Source organism: Schistocerca serialis, chromosome 3 (assembly GCF_023864345.2).
Source record: "Schistocerca serialis cubense isolate TAMUIC-IGC-003099 chromosome 3, iqSchSeri2.2, whole genome shotgun sequence".
Lineage (NCBI taxonomy): Eukaryota > Metazoa > Arthropoda > Insecta > Orthoptera > Acrididae > Schistocerca > Schistocerca serialis.
In genome coordinates, this window is record NC_064640.1 from 354,860,956 (window position 1) to 354,878,022 (window position 17,067).

At 38.8% G+C, this 17,067-nt stretch overlaps 1 protein-coding gene across 1 annotated transcript in view; it reads left to right on the forward strand.

Annotated features, from left to right (window-relative positions):
- Positions 1-17,067, forward strand: part of LOC126470823 (nascent polypeptide-associated complex subunit alpha, muscle-specific form-like) — a 269,583-nt gene that overhangs the window by 240,837 nt on the left and 11,679 nt on the right. Inside the window, exon 6 of the mRNA XM_050098834.1 lies at positions 12,949-13,149. Coding sequence (XP_049954791.1) covers positions 12,949-13,149 — 201 coding nt within the window. The remainder of the gene's footprint in view (positions 1-12,948; positions 13,150-17,067) is intronic.

Sequence of the window (17,067 nt, forward strand, 5' to 3'; positions counted from 1 at the left end):
AGCACACCTTGTACAAGCTGAAATGTCATGTGACAAACCTGTTACCAATGACTGTGTGTTATGCTCCATTTGAACTCATTCGTATGCTGACATTGTGCATATTTATGCCAGTAAAGCATATGCGCTCTTGCTTTTACTTTACCCCTTCCATTAGTGCTTCTTCGTTGAAAGAGCTTGGTACAATACTGAATCTCCCTAATGCACATGAGACTGCTGGATCTATGTGAGTGACATTTTTATGCATTTGGAATTATTTATTGCTAGTAGTGTGGTGTACCTATTGTCAGAATTTGAATTCACTCCAGTCGTCCATTCTGGGTGCTGCAGTTTACATGAACATTAGTGTACAATATGATCCACTTTTTACGAATGAGCACACTGTGCACCATGATTTGGTGACAGTTGATATGTCACACTGACACTATAGGCCTATAATTAGTTATTTTTCACTCTTCTTCTTCTTCTTCTTCTTCTTCTTCTTCACCACTTCATGTATTAGGTAAAATGCCTTATCTCTTATATGGGCTCCCTGTATTTCATCTTCCAGCGCATTTATGAGATATATTTGATAAGTAATGCAATACACTTTTTTTCTCGCTCAGTTTTGGTTGAAAAAAGATAGAATTTGTTGCGGGGCATTGCAGAATATTCCTGCTCCAACCCCTATAGTTTCCTTAAGGGGCAGATATGTTGCGGCGCTATACGTAGCTTTCAAAATATCATTTGTAACAGAGGTGTGTTCCAAGTAGAGAGCTGTCATTGAATTTCTTCTGTTGGAAAACTGGAGCAGTGCAGATACTCATCGGCACTTGCAGAATGTCTGTGGAAACGTGGCTGTGAACAAAAGCATGGCGAGTCATTGGGTCAAGCGTCTATCATTGTTGCAATGAGGTCGCTCAAACTTGTCCGATCTCCTACATGCTGGCCGTCTGCACATAATTGTGTCCTTGCCGCCTAACAGAAGACACTAAAGAGCAATGAAAGACCATGTGTCTGGAATTTACTCCATGGGAAGTAGTACATGGGTGATTTGGGGGGGGGGGGGGGGGGGGCGAGATTGATTGCAGCAAGACGATGGCTCCGGCGTTGACCAGTAGAGCGGTACCATGCGGGCATACAGGCCTTCCCAGTAAGATAGCGTAAACCTGCCACATTGAAAGGAAATTATGTTGAAAAAGTATTTCGCAGCCAGAAAAGTGGGGAATAATACCATGTATATTCAAATCCTTAATGAAACCAGCTTGCTTTATGGGGTGGAGTGGAGGGATGGGGGGGGGGGGGGGGGGCTTTCGCACTACGAATTGAACGCCCCTCATATAACTGAAAGTTTTTACTGGGAGTCTTTCTCCAACCAAAAAATCTATATGTTCTTCCATTGTCTCCTATTTTTTTTTTTCATTTAGGTTATATATTCCAAAATCTTTCCTCATTTATTTTATAATCTTTCCCTGTACATCCTTCCATTCTTCTTAGAAACCTCGTTTCTTGAGCCTGTATCCCACATTCTTGGTGTCTAGCTGTCGCCTGTACCTCACTTCCAAAAGTAGGATTGGTATTGCTATGCTTTTGTAAAAATTCAACTGTATTTATTTCTTGCCTTTATCCTGCTAATTTTCAACAATTGTTCTACGTATCAAAGTGAATTTATTAATTTTTGGTCCACATCCTAATTGTATTCATATGTGATGTCATATCCTAGAAAATTTAAAACGTTCAGCTCACCTAAAGGATTTTCTGTTAAAGGCTACTTTTGATCTTAGTGGTTGTATGTCATCACTTTTGTTTTATCTTCAGATAATTTTAGGTTGTATTCTGATGTTACTGCTGCAATTTGTAGATTACCATCTGAAGGTCATCTTCAGTCTCTGCAATTAGTGTTTGGTCATCTACATGTAGGACTGCATTTAGTCTATGGTCATTTTCTTAGTTCTTTTTGTTTAATCATCATTTTCCACTTAATGACCACTTCATCTATGTGTCTGTTGCAGAGTTTCAGCTTTTCCTTCTTGGAAAGAAAACCAATATGTTTCGCAAACATGTGGCTAATGGAGATTCATTTGGTTGTGTTTGCTCTGTATTTATGTGTTCGCTGTCATTTTGTTAAATGTGGGAAATCTTTTGATATGGATACTTTCTGAATATTTTTCAATGCAACTACTATGTTACACAGCAGCCGTCATTTTGGTAACAGTTTTTCCCATTTTTCATCTGGTATATGTTAATCTTGGTTTGACACGTCATGTACCTCATATATGGTTTTCAGTTTTATGTTTGAAGGTACATGTACTGATTTGTTTCCAGAGTCATAGCCAATTGCATCACTATATTTACCTGTAATTTCTTCTTAAACAAATCTCGAGTTTTGTTAAGATTCCTCCAATGGAAGTACTGGTGCAGTTAGTTGAGTAGGTTGCTATTTTCTAAACTTTACTGTATACCATTAGCTCACAAGTTGACTATAGGCTCCAAAATAATTTGGTATGGAACTGACCCACTTTACTTTTCTCAGTAACTGAAACGCAGAGTTATGGCACAATTCAATGTAAGTTACACTTCACAGTTTTGTGACAAGTTCCAGCAATTCCATCCCTCTCTCCCCCTCCCTCCCTCCCTTTTCTTCATAATTTTATATTGTTATGAGACAGAATGACAGAACTGCTGACCTGTACCTACCTCTTTGGGAGGGCATAATTTTTAGTACACCCAGTAGACTCCCTCTTCCTTAAGAGAGGGTCTAATAGTTCAAAAGGTAAAAAGAGTTTCCTGCATTTTAATCTGTTAAGAACGTCTCTTGGCAGTACTGAAAATATTGCCTCCAGAAGGTAGGTATTGGCCGGGAATTGTGCCAATAGTTTTATAGTTTTTCTGAAGTTTATTTTCTTTTTGAAACATTTTACATAGAGCTGTGTGTGTGTGTGTGGGGGGGGGGGGGGGGGGGGAGTGAAGCACCCAGGAGAGGAGGAAACGAAATGAAACTTCATAGGTTGAGAGGATATGTGATGATATTGCGGTGAATGCATTATTGAGTCAAATTTATCAAGAACTTGCCAATACTAGCCAACTTATTAGTTCATTGTTGGACGCCCTCTGGTCTTTAAGTGTGTATTGGTTCAGGAGGGAACCATGTCATAAAGCCATTGCATCCTCCCCTGAGGCAAGATGGTGCAGAACTGTTTTAATTGGTTCTTCCTATCCAGGATAGTGGCACTGGGAAAGGTTGACATCAAAGCTGGTTGCATGCCTTTCTATCGGGTACAGATCTGAGGATATTGCATGCCATGAGAGTACTTCAAAATTACACAGGAAGTTCATGACCTCAAGTCACACCTGATGATTCCCCGTGCCACAATGCTGGGAGTAATGCTCCTGTGCTTCTCCCAAACATTGTAAGAATGGGACCAGGTTGCTATTATACTTGCTGACAATCATATGGGATAGTGCAGAACTGCTTCATCACAGAACGAAATGTTATGTTGTTCATTAGCAGTCCATTCTTCCCAGTCACACCACTCCAAACACATCCATTTGTGCTGTGGTGGTAACAGCAGTCTACAGATGGGGTGGTAATTCCCTAGTCTGTCTACTGCTAGCCTCGGACCAGTGGCGTGAGGTGCCAAAGAATGTAGCAGGGGGTTCATGATTTGTTTTCTGATGGCAGGCACAGATCGAAGAGGTTACAATGTGCTCAGTGCACAATACAGCAATCCTTCCTCGTGGTGATCAGATGTGGTTGAACAGAACCTTGACAATGAATGTGCCTGCCTTCACATTCACACAGATTCCAACCTTGGGCCACTGTCGCACACGGATGTCTCATAAACCTGAATGTTGCACGATTTGATCAGCCAGCCAAATAGAGATGGGCAATGAAGCCCCTTTCAAAGTGTGTCAGGTGCTGAGGATGATGATGTCTCACACAGGTGTGATATCTCCGTGTCCTTCATAGATATCAGTTAACATCTGATGCTGTTTCTGCCCCTTGTGTTCTTTACCAGGCCTGGTAACAACGTTACACACAAACAGCTCTAAATATGAACAACAGAAATGCAGACTGGTGGACATTTTACATGTCACAAAGAATTGCAGGTCTAGATTAGATTAGTATACACATTCTCGAAAACCTTAAAGTCACAGTGTTACATCAATACTCAACACTGTGATTCAGCATCTGGGGCATTATTAATTGATAATTTGTGAAATTTTTAATGGAACATCTACTGACAGACCTCTAATAAAATAATTTTTACCTGTTCATTGCTCCATTAAAGGTAACAGTTTGTTAAAAGCAGAGAAAATAACTATTTGAGATGTGAATGGAAGGCACAAAGAGCCACTGCAGTTGTGCTCAATTTCTGTGTTTATTCAGTGCAAGCATTGTAGGAAACTTGTTACATAGGCATGATATCAGATTTCATGGTAAATGTTGTCCATCAGCATACACCTAATTTTCACCAAAAAAAATTTGAGCCAGATACGTAGCTTGTATTTCTTGATGATATCATGTCATTATTTATGAAAATTTTGTGAAAGTTAGTAGTCTAAAATTAAATGTGTCCGCTTGAGAGACAATGATTTGTATATTATTATTCCTACAATACCTCCCGAAGTTCGTGCGTTCATTGTTATGTGGCTGTCAATGAAAAATTCATTAGATTTTTTTTGTCATGGGAACATGGAAAGAAAAAAGCCTTTCAGTAGTTGTGAATAAATGACCAGTGGCTTCCTATGCAGACACCTTATTGCCATGCCAACTTACAGCACTTGATGACTACGCAAACTACGCTAATTGTAAAATAAAGCTTCTATCTGAGAACATTGCTTAATATGCTGCTTCTGCTGCAAACTACTAGTGAAAGCAGGCATCACCAGTCTAAGAGCTTTTGTCATTTGATAGTGAGTAAACTTATGAAGGAATTTTCCTCTTTAAACTAATGGAATGTAGCACATTTTGATGATACATACTCTAGAAAGGTAGTGACGTAAAGATCACATTGAAGACCTTCTGTACTCTTTGTTGTATCTGTGTCCATGACTACTTGGAAATGGTGATGCATGGTGACCTCCAACTTGTATTCAAAATGTGAAACTTTGTGTCATAAGATCAGCAACACAGGGGATTTAAGAGTGCTTTTCTCATTTACATAACCTAAACACCTCATTCCATGATCATTTTCTTTGTCGCTGTCTATTGGGCTGCTACTGTCATAATACTTTCTTCATGGAATATCGAGAATCGCTGTTTGTTACATTGATCCCAAACAAAAAGTAAAAGCACTGTGATGTGATTCACTGTGTAAAATGGAATAGAAAGCATATGAATTATGTTGTACATTGACACACAAGGGTAACAACCACACATGACAGTCAACACTTCAGATGGGTTTAAACAAAATATTCACATGAGTGGGAAGAGCTGTTCTGTGAATGATTTCCATTTTAATCAAGACATGAAACTTGCATATAGTTTTGGAGTGCTATACTTGTACATTGAGAAAAGCTATGTGGGAGGAGAGGAACACAGGTGTGTGTGTCACTATCGGGTGTGGCAAAGTGGCATTGCACTATTGGTTCTCAGCATGGAGAGATACAGTACAACTGTTGATTCCATTGTATGCACAATATTTCGATGACCATCCCATTTGCTGTATTTAAGCATTGCAAGCTGTGTCCGTATGTGTATCCAACTTTGTATAGCATGGACACGGTTCCTGCCCATTGAGTGGAGTGAAGTGATTGCTTGTCTTCCGTAACTACACTTTCTGTCCGTTTTGAGGAGATTACATCAGATTTGGAGGCTAAAGATTTCCCTTCAGTGATCTTTATTGATTTATTTCTTCTACGTTTCTGTTTAACAGTATATGATGATTTTTTGTGTGTAGTGCGTTCTTTATACATTTTTGATGACAGGCTGGAGGATTTTTGAGTAATTTGTAATGCATCCTCAGTTACAGATTATACTTATTGCCTTGGACATTCTTCCTGACGTACAGTACACTGATCTGTGATGTCAACTTTCTTTTGCCTTAGGAGGATGCTGGATTCAACGTGCAGTAGGAACTTGTAAAAAGGAAACAGTTCAATATTTTATTACTTGACATTCTATTACATTGAGATACTTGAACATGGAGTAACATACTTAAGAAAAGATGTGTATTTTTCATCTATGGTGTCTTTTTCATACATCCCTTTCCACTTTCTTCCTTTGAATTATCAGTAAACAACTTGACATAGTAATAATTCTTTTCATTTATCTGCAACATAATGTGACCTTTCACCACCAAAAATACTTTGTGAATTTGAAATCTTAGCCAGTCTGTAGATTGGATTTTGTGTTGAGCCAAACATTCCTTCACAAGTGGCTGTGGCAACTACAGGCAGGCAAGGCTTACCACTTGCAGTTGGATCATGTTGAGTGTATAGTGTTGTGAAATATCCTGGCAGATTAAAACTGTGTACTGGTGGAATTAAAGCTGTGAGGACAGGTCATGATTCATGCTTGGGTAGCTCAGATGGCGGAGCACTTGTCCACGATAGGCAAAGGTCCCTAGTTTGAGTCTCGGTCCAGCACACAGTTTTAATATACCAGGAAGTTTCACATGAGTGTACGCTCCACGGTAGAGTAAAAATTTCATTCTATATACTATTGTGTTAAAAGTAACTGCTGAGGACTGCTATTATTACTACTGGTGCTGAAAAGTAGGTGGAACGATTGAAGTCATAAGGCTGCATGATTAAAATCTTTTTTGGAGCCACCCCATTTCTGGTTGCCATTCATCTTGTGCAATATAGACACATTTAATTAAAATATAGCACAAAAAAGCTCCTATTCATAAGAAGACTACTACCACAGAACGATTCGGTTGTCTGGTCATATCAGCAATGTTGGTTTGCAACATAATTCTGGGAAACATTGTGGAATGTGGTTTGTAGAAAGATATTGCTGTTCAAAAATTGTAACAATGTGTGTCATCCTGAAATTCAAGGTAAGACTGCCATTGATTATAGGCTGGTTGGCCACAACATTGCTTCACTTCATAAGATCCTACCAGAGGGGTTACAACTTCGCCTCCTTCCAGTCTGAGTGGTTCATCTAGCCATTTGCAGTGTGATGTGCAGTTGGTGAAGATAGATCTCAGTAGACTTTACTTTTTTCACATAGACAAACCATTCTCAGAAACACACATCACATAGATTGCTAGGGGGAATCTCTAAAACTGAACTGAAATCAAACCTTTGAACTTTGGATTTGCCATATAAACGCTGATCCCTGCAACCAGATAGTGACAAACACTCATAGGAAACTGTTTATCTAAATCTATTGTGACATGGATGAGGTGTGTTCTTGAACAGTATCACAGTCTAAGAATACATTACTGTAGAGGCGTGGGGTATATTTCCCCAATTCCTTACGGCAACATGGCATATGGTTCTCCAGCCACCTGCCCTCTTCTTTTTGGAGTGGCTAGGGCTATGGTTGGGTTGCAAACAGAAGTTGAAACTAATATCAGAATTCCAAATTGCTGTTCATTTTTGTAATTAGTCTCAAGTAAATAAGTATATGATTGTATTTCGTAGTTTTTATTTTATTTTTTGTTTGCTTAGACCAGCCTATGCAATGCAGTTGTATAGTCTGGCTGATGAATTGTATAAGTTCTGGTACCACTATCAAATGAAAATAAGGTCATGTGCGACAGGGAACTCTAGCAAAGTTTGCCAGCGTGAGTCCACTGTGTGTCAGTGGAAGCAGTGTATCTTATATGTGTTAGTATTCCCTAGTTGTCAAGTTTGTGGTTGTGCAACTGTCTGCATTTTCATTTGTCCGCTTTAATACAAACGAACAAAAAATACATGAACAAATGCACAAAGCATGTTCCCTCACATAGGGAATAACTGACCTGTGGGTCTCGGTAATAATCTGCCTTTTAGCCGTAATCATATGTTCATTAAAGTGTTTCATAATACCAATTTCTGAGTTCTAGGCGTTGTAGAGGGACAGTAGATAAAGTTTGGTAAGTAACCCATGTCTGTAAATGTCTCTTCCAGATGCAAAATAATTTTGGAGATGAGACTATTTTCAAATCTCATGAATCACGACGCGCACACACAACAGAGACTGTGAACTGTTAGCAGTATGTTCTACTGGAGGCCGTGGCCTGGGCAGTGTTTTGAGTACTTGTTGTCTTGTTCTCTTTTATGTATCAAATGATGTCCTTTTCAAATTAAAGAACGTGGTGAGCATCCGTTGAGCAAAACAGTCAACCCTCGTAGTTGGGACTATACCACTCTCTAGCAGGTCTTGTTGTAGATGGACAAAAGTAACTTGTGATGTCATAATTACAACAGAGACTGTGTGTACTGTGATGTGGTTCAAAACTGATCCAAAATTCAAACTTATCTGATATCCAAATGGTACATTTATGGAGATGGGTTCCTTATCAAAACTTGAGCTCTCTACTAAACCTACTCTACAATGCTTAGAAACCTGGAATAGGAATTGTGAAACACTCTTGTATATATGTATAAATAAAAGCCATTTACACGAAAGTATGTTACTAAAACCCATTCAACATTCGACATTAATGGCACAAAAGTTCTTATAATCCTTAAGTATAGCATCAGCAGTAAGGGCCTGGAACCAGATAAGAGATTATTATTATATATAATTTTTTTTTTTTTTGTAGTAGCCATAGTGGCTTTCTAGGCAAACTGAGGGAGTGTGTGATGAAATTAACAAAACAACCCATCTATTGTCTTGACAAACATTTCCTTTACTAGCTAATTTACATTTCAAAACACAGATTTAACTTCAGAGGTTATCTGCCTATTGAAGGACCATCATCGCAATGTCAACATGAGAAAAATGTACATCAATGAGAATTTGTGGCATAGCACAGTGAAGAAATGTATAAAAGTTATGGCATAACACACAGAATGTTGCTGCTTTATTCTCTATGACTTCACAATGGAATCTGTTCCTCACATTTACACAGCACTGTTTTCAAATAACCTACTTGCGAGATGACAGAAGTGCAATGAGCATCATAATGGGAATATTTGTTTTGTAAATAAAACCGCCTTTTCTTGCTGCAACTTCATTTTTTCTCCAGATGCATTTTGCCTTTTTCTTATTCTAAGGCATCTTCAGTGGCATAGTTTGCTGGGATCTGTTTTTCCTCTCCTCCGCTCTGGAGGTCCCACTACCACTTTATTTCCGAACCACACGTACAATTTTGTATTCCGAAGTTTTTCCCACTGTTCACCACATTTCTCCTTTTTTGTGGTGTACTATTATTGTTTAGCCATTAGTTATAGCTATTTGTTCAAACACTGTGCTTTTAAAATGTTGTTAAAAGCACAGTGTTCGAACAAATAGCTATAACTAACAGCTAAAGAATAATATTACACCACAAAAAAAAGGGAGAAATGTGGTGAACAGTGTGAAAAAGTTTGGAATACAAAATTGTACATGTGGTTTGGAAATAAAGTGGTAGTGCAACCTCCAGACCAGGTGAGAGGAAACGCAGATCCCAGCAAACTATCCCGCTGGAAATGCCTTAGAATGCCTTAGAATAAGAAATAGACGAAATGCATCTGGAAAAATAAATAAAGTTGCTGCGGAGGATGGCTACGCAAACAAACTTATCGTAATTGAAATTTCAGTTAGTCACAATATGACAAGAGACGTGTATCCGGTATAAAAAGCTGTGCAGTTAACTTGTGTTGGTAAACAACAAATGTGTTTCACATTTTGCTCTACCTTTGATGATAAAAGATTTACTAGTGGTTAGTCTGGAGTAAGTGGTAGTGGGTTGTGGACAGTTATTCTGAAGGGGGGGAGGTGAGTTAAACAGAAACAGCAGTTGTTGAGAAAGGTGAGTGGTGCAGACCATTTTTATGGGTTAGGGGCAAAATGAATATGTGCCAAGGTTTAATTAGTTTACAATTTATTGAGGGAATTATGGAAAGATGAGTTGCTCCAAGAGATTGGAACTTGCAAGTTCCAGAGGAATAGCAAAGGAAGGACTTGAGGAAAAGTATGTGAGACTGGTAGCTGGCTGTTCTCGGCAGGAGTGGAGGTATTGAGGTATAGAACGATTATTGGAAAAAAAGGGGGATGGTTGGAACTGGTGAAAATAGCTCTAGGAAAGAGAAATACGTGTAAAACAAGGTGAGGAGTTAAAGACGCAAATTGGCCACTGGGAAAATGTGCTGATAATGATTGACAGTAAAATAATTTTACAACAAGAAATAGCCATTGGAAATATACTAAAGATCTGTAAACAGTAAATAAGACATCAAGGAGACAGGGTAGGATCGCCAATTGGAAGAAAACTGTGGTCGACGAACAAGGAAGAATGATATGAAAAGAGAGAAAAGACCGTGCAGTTTAAGTAGATCGTCAAACAGTGAAAGGAAGGTCAATGAACATAGAAAAAGAGAGATTGCCGAAGAGCATATATTGCAAAAATAAAAAATCAAATTGAGAATATGTTCACAGAACATGAAAAGACGCCACAAAACATGAAAAAAAGAAAATTGCCGAATACAAACAAAACATAGCCGGCCAGGGAAATATGCGCCAAAGAAGAAAGAAAACTCCTATTCGAAAAAGTACTGAACACAAAGAGACTGCCAAATGACGAAAATTCTCTACAGTAAACAATAAAATTAGGAGACAGAATAGCCCATTGATCATCATTATTCGCACAAACTAAGTGTACACCCAGTGCGGTGGCTGATGGGAACGTCTGTAAAGGGGAAATGTATTTACAGTCCCTTCCATCAGCTAACCGCGAGGAGTGTCAAACTTAGTTTACGCGAATAGTACTTACCTTAAAGAGGTGAAATTTCTATTACTGCTGTTAGACACACGTAAAAAAGATACCTAACTTAGTACTGTTAGTTTTTTCTCATGGAGAAAAAACATATGGTTTGGGGAAAGTTGGAAGAAACGACACGTCACTCAGACTTCTGGTTGAGATGGACTTACCTGTAACATGGATGAGGCAAATGCCGGAAGTGGGGGGGGGGGGGGGGGGGGTCAAAGACAATAGACAATACGAGGTAAATGGTAGTACATTGAGAAGGATTGTGCCAGCTTCAATCCACAGATGATATGACAGAGTGAGAACTAAAGATGAAGTAAGGGGAACAAATATGAAAAAATGTAGGCCTAATTAAAAGTGCAGTTATGAACTAGGAGGAAAGCAGAAAGGTAGAGGTGAAAAAACCAGAAAGAGAATGAAGATAAAAATGTAGTAGAATATTTTTCCTGCTTTGCTCATAGTTCTTAATTGGACTTTTTATTCCACTTTTCATTTTTGTTCCCTTTAATTCCCCTTCATTTCTCGTTGTGTCATATTATCCAGCCTGCTGCTAGGGGTTTTGCTGCCCTAGGTGAGAAATGAAATATGGCACCCGCTCTATTTTACTACCATCGGCCTCCTCAATTCACTGAGGACTCTTCTTAAACTCTGGTGGTGTACTGGCCAGTTTAAAAACTATCTAACTAGTCTCTTACTAACTCACTCACTCATTCATTCTTTGTGTAACACTGCTTTAACCAGTGCAGTTACCTAGCCTCTGAATTGTCTAGTGGATAAAACTCAGCACATTATAACTGACTGTCATCACTAAAATATTTAAAATCGCACTTACATCCTGTGCATTATGTCAGCATGAAATGAACATGATTTACTACAAGAAAATGTTTAAGACGTGTGGATAATAACTAAGACTATTGATATGGGTTGTCTTGAATAAAAATATTTTATGCCATCTTGACTTTTGAATGGTTTTTAACAATTAAAACAGATCGCCATTCAGTATTCTCATAATGAGAAAATTCGATCAGCTTTGTAGAGTCTGCTTTCTGTAACTGTAGTTGGAAACATACATCCTCTTTTCACGACACTCATTTTTAAAGACTCTGGTTTGGTTTTTCTGTGCAAACCTTTACAGTCATTGGCTAGGTACGCCAGCAAAAAGTGGGATTCTTGTAGATATTTTTGTGTGTCAGGTCCAGGACACATGCTCGTAAAATTGTTTTGGGATATAAGGCAGGTTGTATGAGACTGTCGAAGTGTGGTTGATAATAAATGATATTTGTGGTAAGTTTCATTATCACTCTAGAGGCAGACATGTACATCTCGATAATTGTAATTTTAAAGATACTATTTAACTACAAAACTTATTTTTGTCAGTTTCAAAAACAAAACATTGACAAAGCATATGCTTTTAATTTTTGAATTTCATGTACATTCATCCCATTAAGAAAGGGGCACTGATGACCTTGGTTTGTAGTGCTCAAAAATAATTTCATCTTTCATTTTATCGTTACACTTTCCACAGAACAGAACTGAATTTTCTGTTGATGCATGGCAGACAGTGATAACAATATTTGGTACAGGAACCACATGCTTGGAGGGGGAAGGGGCAGTAAATTAAAAAATTAATTAATTAATTGACAACTTTCCTTTGTATGCTGTGAGCTGAGACTCTGTTCAGACCACTCAAAGCCTGCGCATGGCTTCAGATGTGTTGCTGACCTGTTGTTGTTCGCATTGTAAGACTGCCCTAGATGGGTTTTGTTCACAGTCCCTGGTCAATGGGGGGTGTGATACAGGATCACATGGTGCTCCAGATGCAGAAGGATGAGTGATGGAGCACTGTCACTTCACTATCTTGCTCAGTAGTGCCTGACCTGCTAACACGGTAGTGGCCACCTTTCCAAGCAGTTGGTTGCTTCCACAGGTGCCTTAATAATATACCCTTTTATTGTGATTAAACATTCTAGGGGTTCTTTCTCCACCCCAAGCCCAGTTCCCTCTCTCCCTTTGCTGTTATGTCCTACTGTAACATTTACCATTACCCTTGTACAGGATTTGTATCTCAAGTATTATCAGATGTTATCTAGTATTTTAATGATTTGGAATATCTTTTTTGCAGGCCAACAAAACATTCCGATGCCTCCTCGGCCTTCGAGCGGGCAGTCTGATGGAAGTGGACCTACTCGTATGAGTCATTCACCGATGGCAGCTCAAGGGAACTATCAGCAACCATTGGCTCCTCCATCACATCTGCATGGATATAAACTTCCTGGCCAACAAATGGGTCCTTATGCGCCACAGGGTCAGCAGTATCCTCAAGGTATATTTTCTTTTTACATTTGACATGAAGGCATTGTTGTAAAAGCAAAAGGCAAAAGAAGGTTCAGTATCTTAACTCTTTCAGAAACATGTGCTTTAGAAATAGTTGTATAGTGTGTTGGTGTGGTTTTGTTATACAAAATTGGACAGATTCTGAAGTATTACAGAAATAAAACCACATTACCTAAAGTTTTACAGAGAAAGTTCAGTTTCCATGGTATTACAGGAGACTTACGCACACTCTCACATCAGTGTCGTTAATAATGATCCATTGAAAGAATTATTTTCTAATATTCATAAGGTGTAGACCCCCCCCCCCCACCCTTCCTTTTTCTCATTGTACACTTATTAAATGCCTTTTCCACAGGAAAGAGCCCTTTACTTTTGGCTTTTGCATTAATGACTGAACTTTGTAGAATCAGATGCAAAAGATGACGATGATAGGAAATTACTTCACTACTTTCAGCCCAGAAGTTGATGAATAATCAGTGCTTATGTGTGGCCAGTATGCATAGATATTTCAATGTCGGATAAATGCCTGGACATAGACATATCTTTATAAAAGGTTTAATAACTATTAAATGGACACTTCTTTTTGTACCAGTGGAGTTGTGTTCTCTAGACTTATCTCCCTCCACATAGTCTACAACTTTAATGATCCCAAAAATTAATATAAACACTTTTCTGCTCATAGGTATGATAGTCAGGCTGATGAGCGGGTGTACTGAACATATAGTAATAAAAAGTCAGTTGGTATCTTGCATTACAATTTCTTTAACGTAAGTACAGTATTTTATTTTCAACATCCTTAGCATTTCCTAGCACTGTGAAAGACACTTCCTCGTATTTGTTGATTGATGTGTGTGGAGTACACAAAACACACACACACTTTTTTGATTTGGCCATCCAGATTAACATGGATTGACACACAGAGTTTTGAAGCACTCATCTATTTGCAGTTGGTCACATGGCTGTTGGTCTCAAACATATTCTGGATGTAATTATTTTTCTCTTTGTCATCACATAACAGTTATTAAATGATAAAACTTTCGTTCCATTCAAAACTGAGCATCTACATCAATATGAGGTGTCACCCCCCACAGGAACAAATACTCTCTTCTGTTCATTGCGGCATGGAAAAAAACTGCCTAGGAATATCATTCTAAGGAATTTCTTGCCACGTACGAAAGACATGCTATGTCGTTTTGTGGAGACTGCTGACTGGAAGTTGGTGTGAAAGTGAATTCCAGACAGGTTCTAATGGATGATGTATCAGAGGATCATGCAGGTGTTTGTGATGTGAGGTGCTGTGTAGGTTCTTAACATTACCCTGCTGGAACATACCATTTGGTACCCAGGTCACAAAGAGTACAACAACAAGAGTTCACCATTCTTGCCATATCTTGGTGACCAATCGGGCTCCCTCTAACAATTAGCAGATCAGTTGTATTATCATACACTATAGCTTCCCACCCCATGATTCCAGGAGTCGGAGAGGTACGTGCCTTGAGAATCGCTACTTCCTATGGCCTTTCACCAGTCATCTGTTGACACATCGCAGTCAATTTGACCCCAACAAACAGATGCAAGACTGATGGCTGAACATCACAGAATGCCATTTGATGTCTGATTGACTTTGGCAAGTCTGTAGTAGGGTATCAGCAGCAAACGACACATTACAGACAAACCACTAAAAATAAACACAAAATATATCTATTTAAAACAGCTAATAAAAATTTGCTTGATGCTTTCCTAAAGAGAGTCTCCATTCCTTCCAAGCTAATTATGTAACTGTAGACTGGATATGGCTCAAATTCAGAGATACAGTATCGACAGCAGTAGATAGATTCATACTGCATAAGTTAATAAGAGACGGGACTGATCCACCGTGGTACACAAAACACATCAGAACACTGTTGTGGAATCAACGAAAAAAGCATGCCAAATTCAGAACAACACAAAATTGCAAAGTTTCACGGAAGCTCGAAATTTAGTGCGGATGTCAGTGCGAGATGCTTTTAATAGTTTCCACAATGAAACATACATCTTAAAATATAGTAGAAAACCCAAAGAGATTCTGGTCATATGTAAAGTACACCAGTGGCAAAAAACAGTCAATACTGTCACTGCACGATAGCGATAGAAATGTTACCAATGATGGTGCCACTAGAGCTGAGCTACTAAATACAGTTTTCCATAATTCCTTCATGAAAGAAGACGAAGTAAATATTCCAGAATTCGAAACCAGAACAGCTGTTAGCATGAGTGACAGAAAAGTAGATATCTTAGGTGTTGTGAAACAACTCAAATCACTTAAGAAAGGCACATCATCTAGTCCAGATGGTATACCAATCAGGTTCCTTTCAGAGTATGCAGACACAATAGTGCCTTTCTTAGTAATCATGTATAACCGCTCACTTGACGAAAGGTCTGTTCTTAAAGACTGGAAAGTAGCTCAGGTCACACCAATATTCAAGAAAGGAAATAGGAGTAACTCATTGAATTAGAGACCCATATCACTGACCTCAATTTGCAGTAGGATTTTGGAGCATATACTTTAGTCGACCATTATGAATCACCTTGAAGAAAATGACTTATTGATACATAACCAACATGGATTCAGAAAATATAGCTTTTGCGCAACACAGCTGGCTCTTTATTCCCATGAAGTAACGAGTGCTGTCGACAAGGGGTCCCAGATCGATTCCATATTCCTACATTTCCAGAAGGCTTTTGATAACATTCCTCACAAGCAACTATTAATCAAATTGCATGCATATGGAGTGGAGTATCGTCTCAGTTGTGTGACTGGATTCATGATTTCCTCTCAGAGAGGTCACAGTTCGTAGTGATATACGGTAAATCATCGAGTAGAACAAGTGTCATGGGCCATCTGCTGTTCCTGATTTACGTAAATGATCTAGGTGATAATCTGAGCAGCCCCCTTACACTGTTTGCAGATGACGCTGTAATTTACTGTGTAGTAAAATCATCAGACGATCAATTCCAATTACAAAATGATCTAGAGAGAATTTCTGTATGGTGCGAAAAGTGGCAATTGGCACATCCACATGGGTACTAAAAGAAATCTGATAAATTTCGGGTATACGATAAATCGCACAAATATAAGGGCTGTCAATTCAACTAAATACCTAGGAATTACAATTACGAGCAACTTAAATTGGAAAGACCACATAGATAATATTGTGGGGAAGGTGAAACAAAGGCTGCGGTTTGTTGGCAGAACACTTAGAAGATGCGATAAACCCACTAAAGAGACAGCCTACATTACATGTGTCCATCCTCTGCTGGAATATTGCTGCAATGTGTGGGATCCTTACCAGGTAGGATTGACGGAGGACATCGAAAAAGTGCAAAGAAGGGCAGCTTGTTTAGTGTTATTGCGCAATAGGGGTGAGAGTGTCACTGATATGATCCGCAAGTTGGGGTGGCATTTACTGAAACAAAGCCAGTTTTCTTTGTGGTGAGATCTATTTATGAAATTTCAATCACCAACTTTCGCTTCCGAGTGTGAAAATATTTTGTTAACACCCATCTACGCAGGGAGAAATGATCATCATAATAAAATAAAAGAAATCAGTGTTCGAATGGAAAGATTTTGGTGTTCCTTTTTCCCACGTGCCGTTCGAGAGTGGAATGGTAGAGAGGTAGTATGAAAATGCTTCTATGAACCCTCTGCCAGGCACTTCAGTGTGAATTGCAGAGTAACCATGTAGACGTAGATAGCTCGAGATCTCTACCGAGCTTCCATTTATCTGCTACTGACAGTTCAAGGTGACACTTTGCCTGTAATATTTCTGGATTTCAGCTGTTGACATTTGTGTGTTCACCAAAGCCAGTTGAACAATCCTATGATTGTTGTGTAGTCCTGAAAGGACCCAAGCATACACTTCTTACC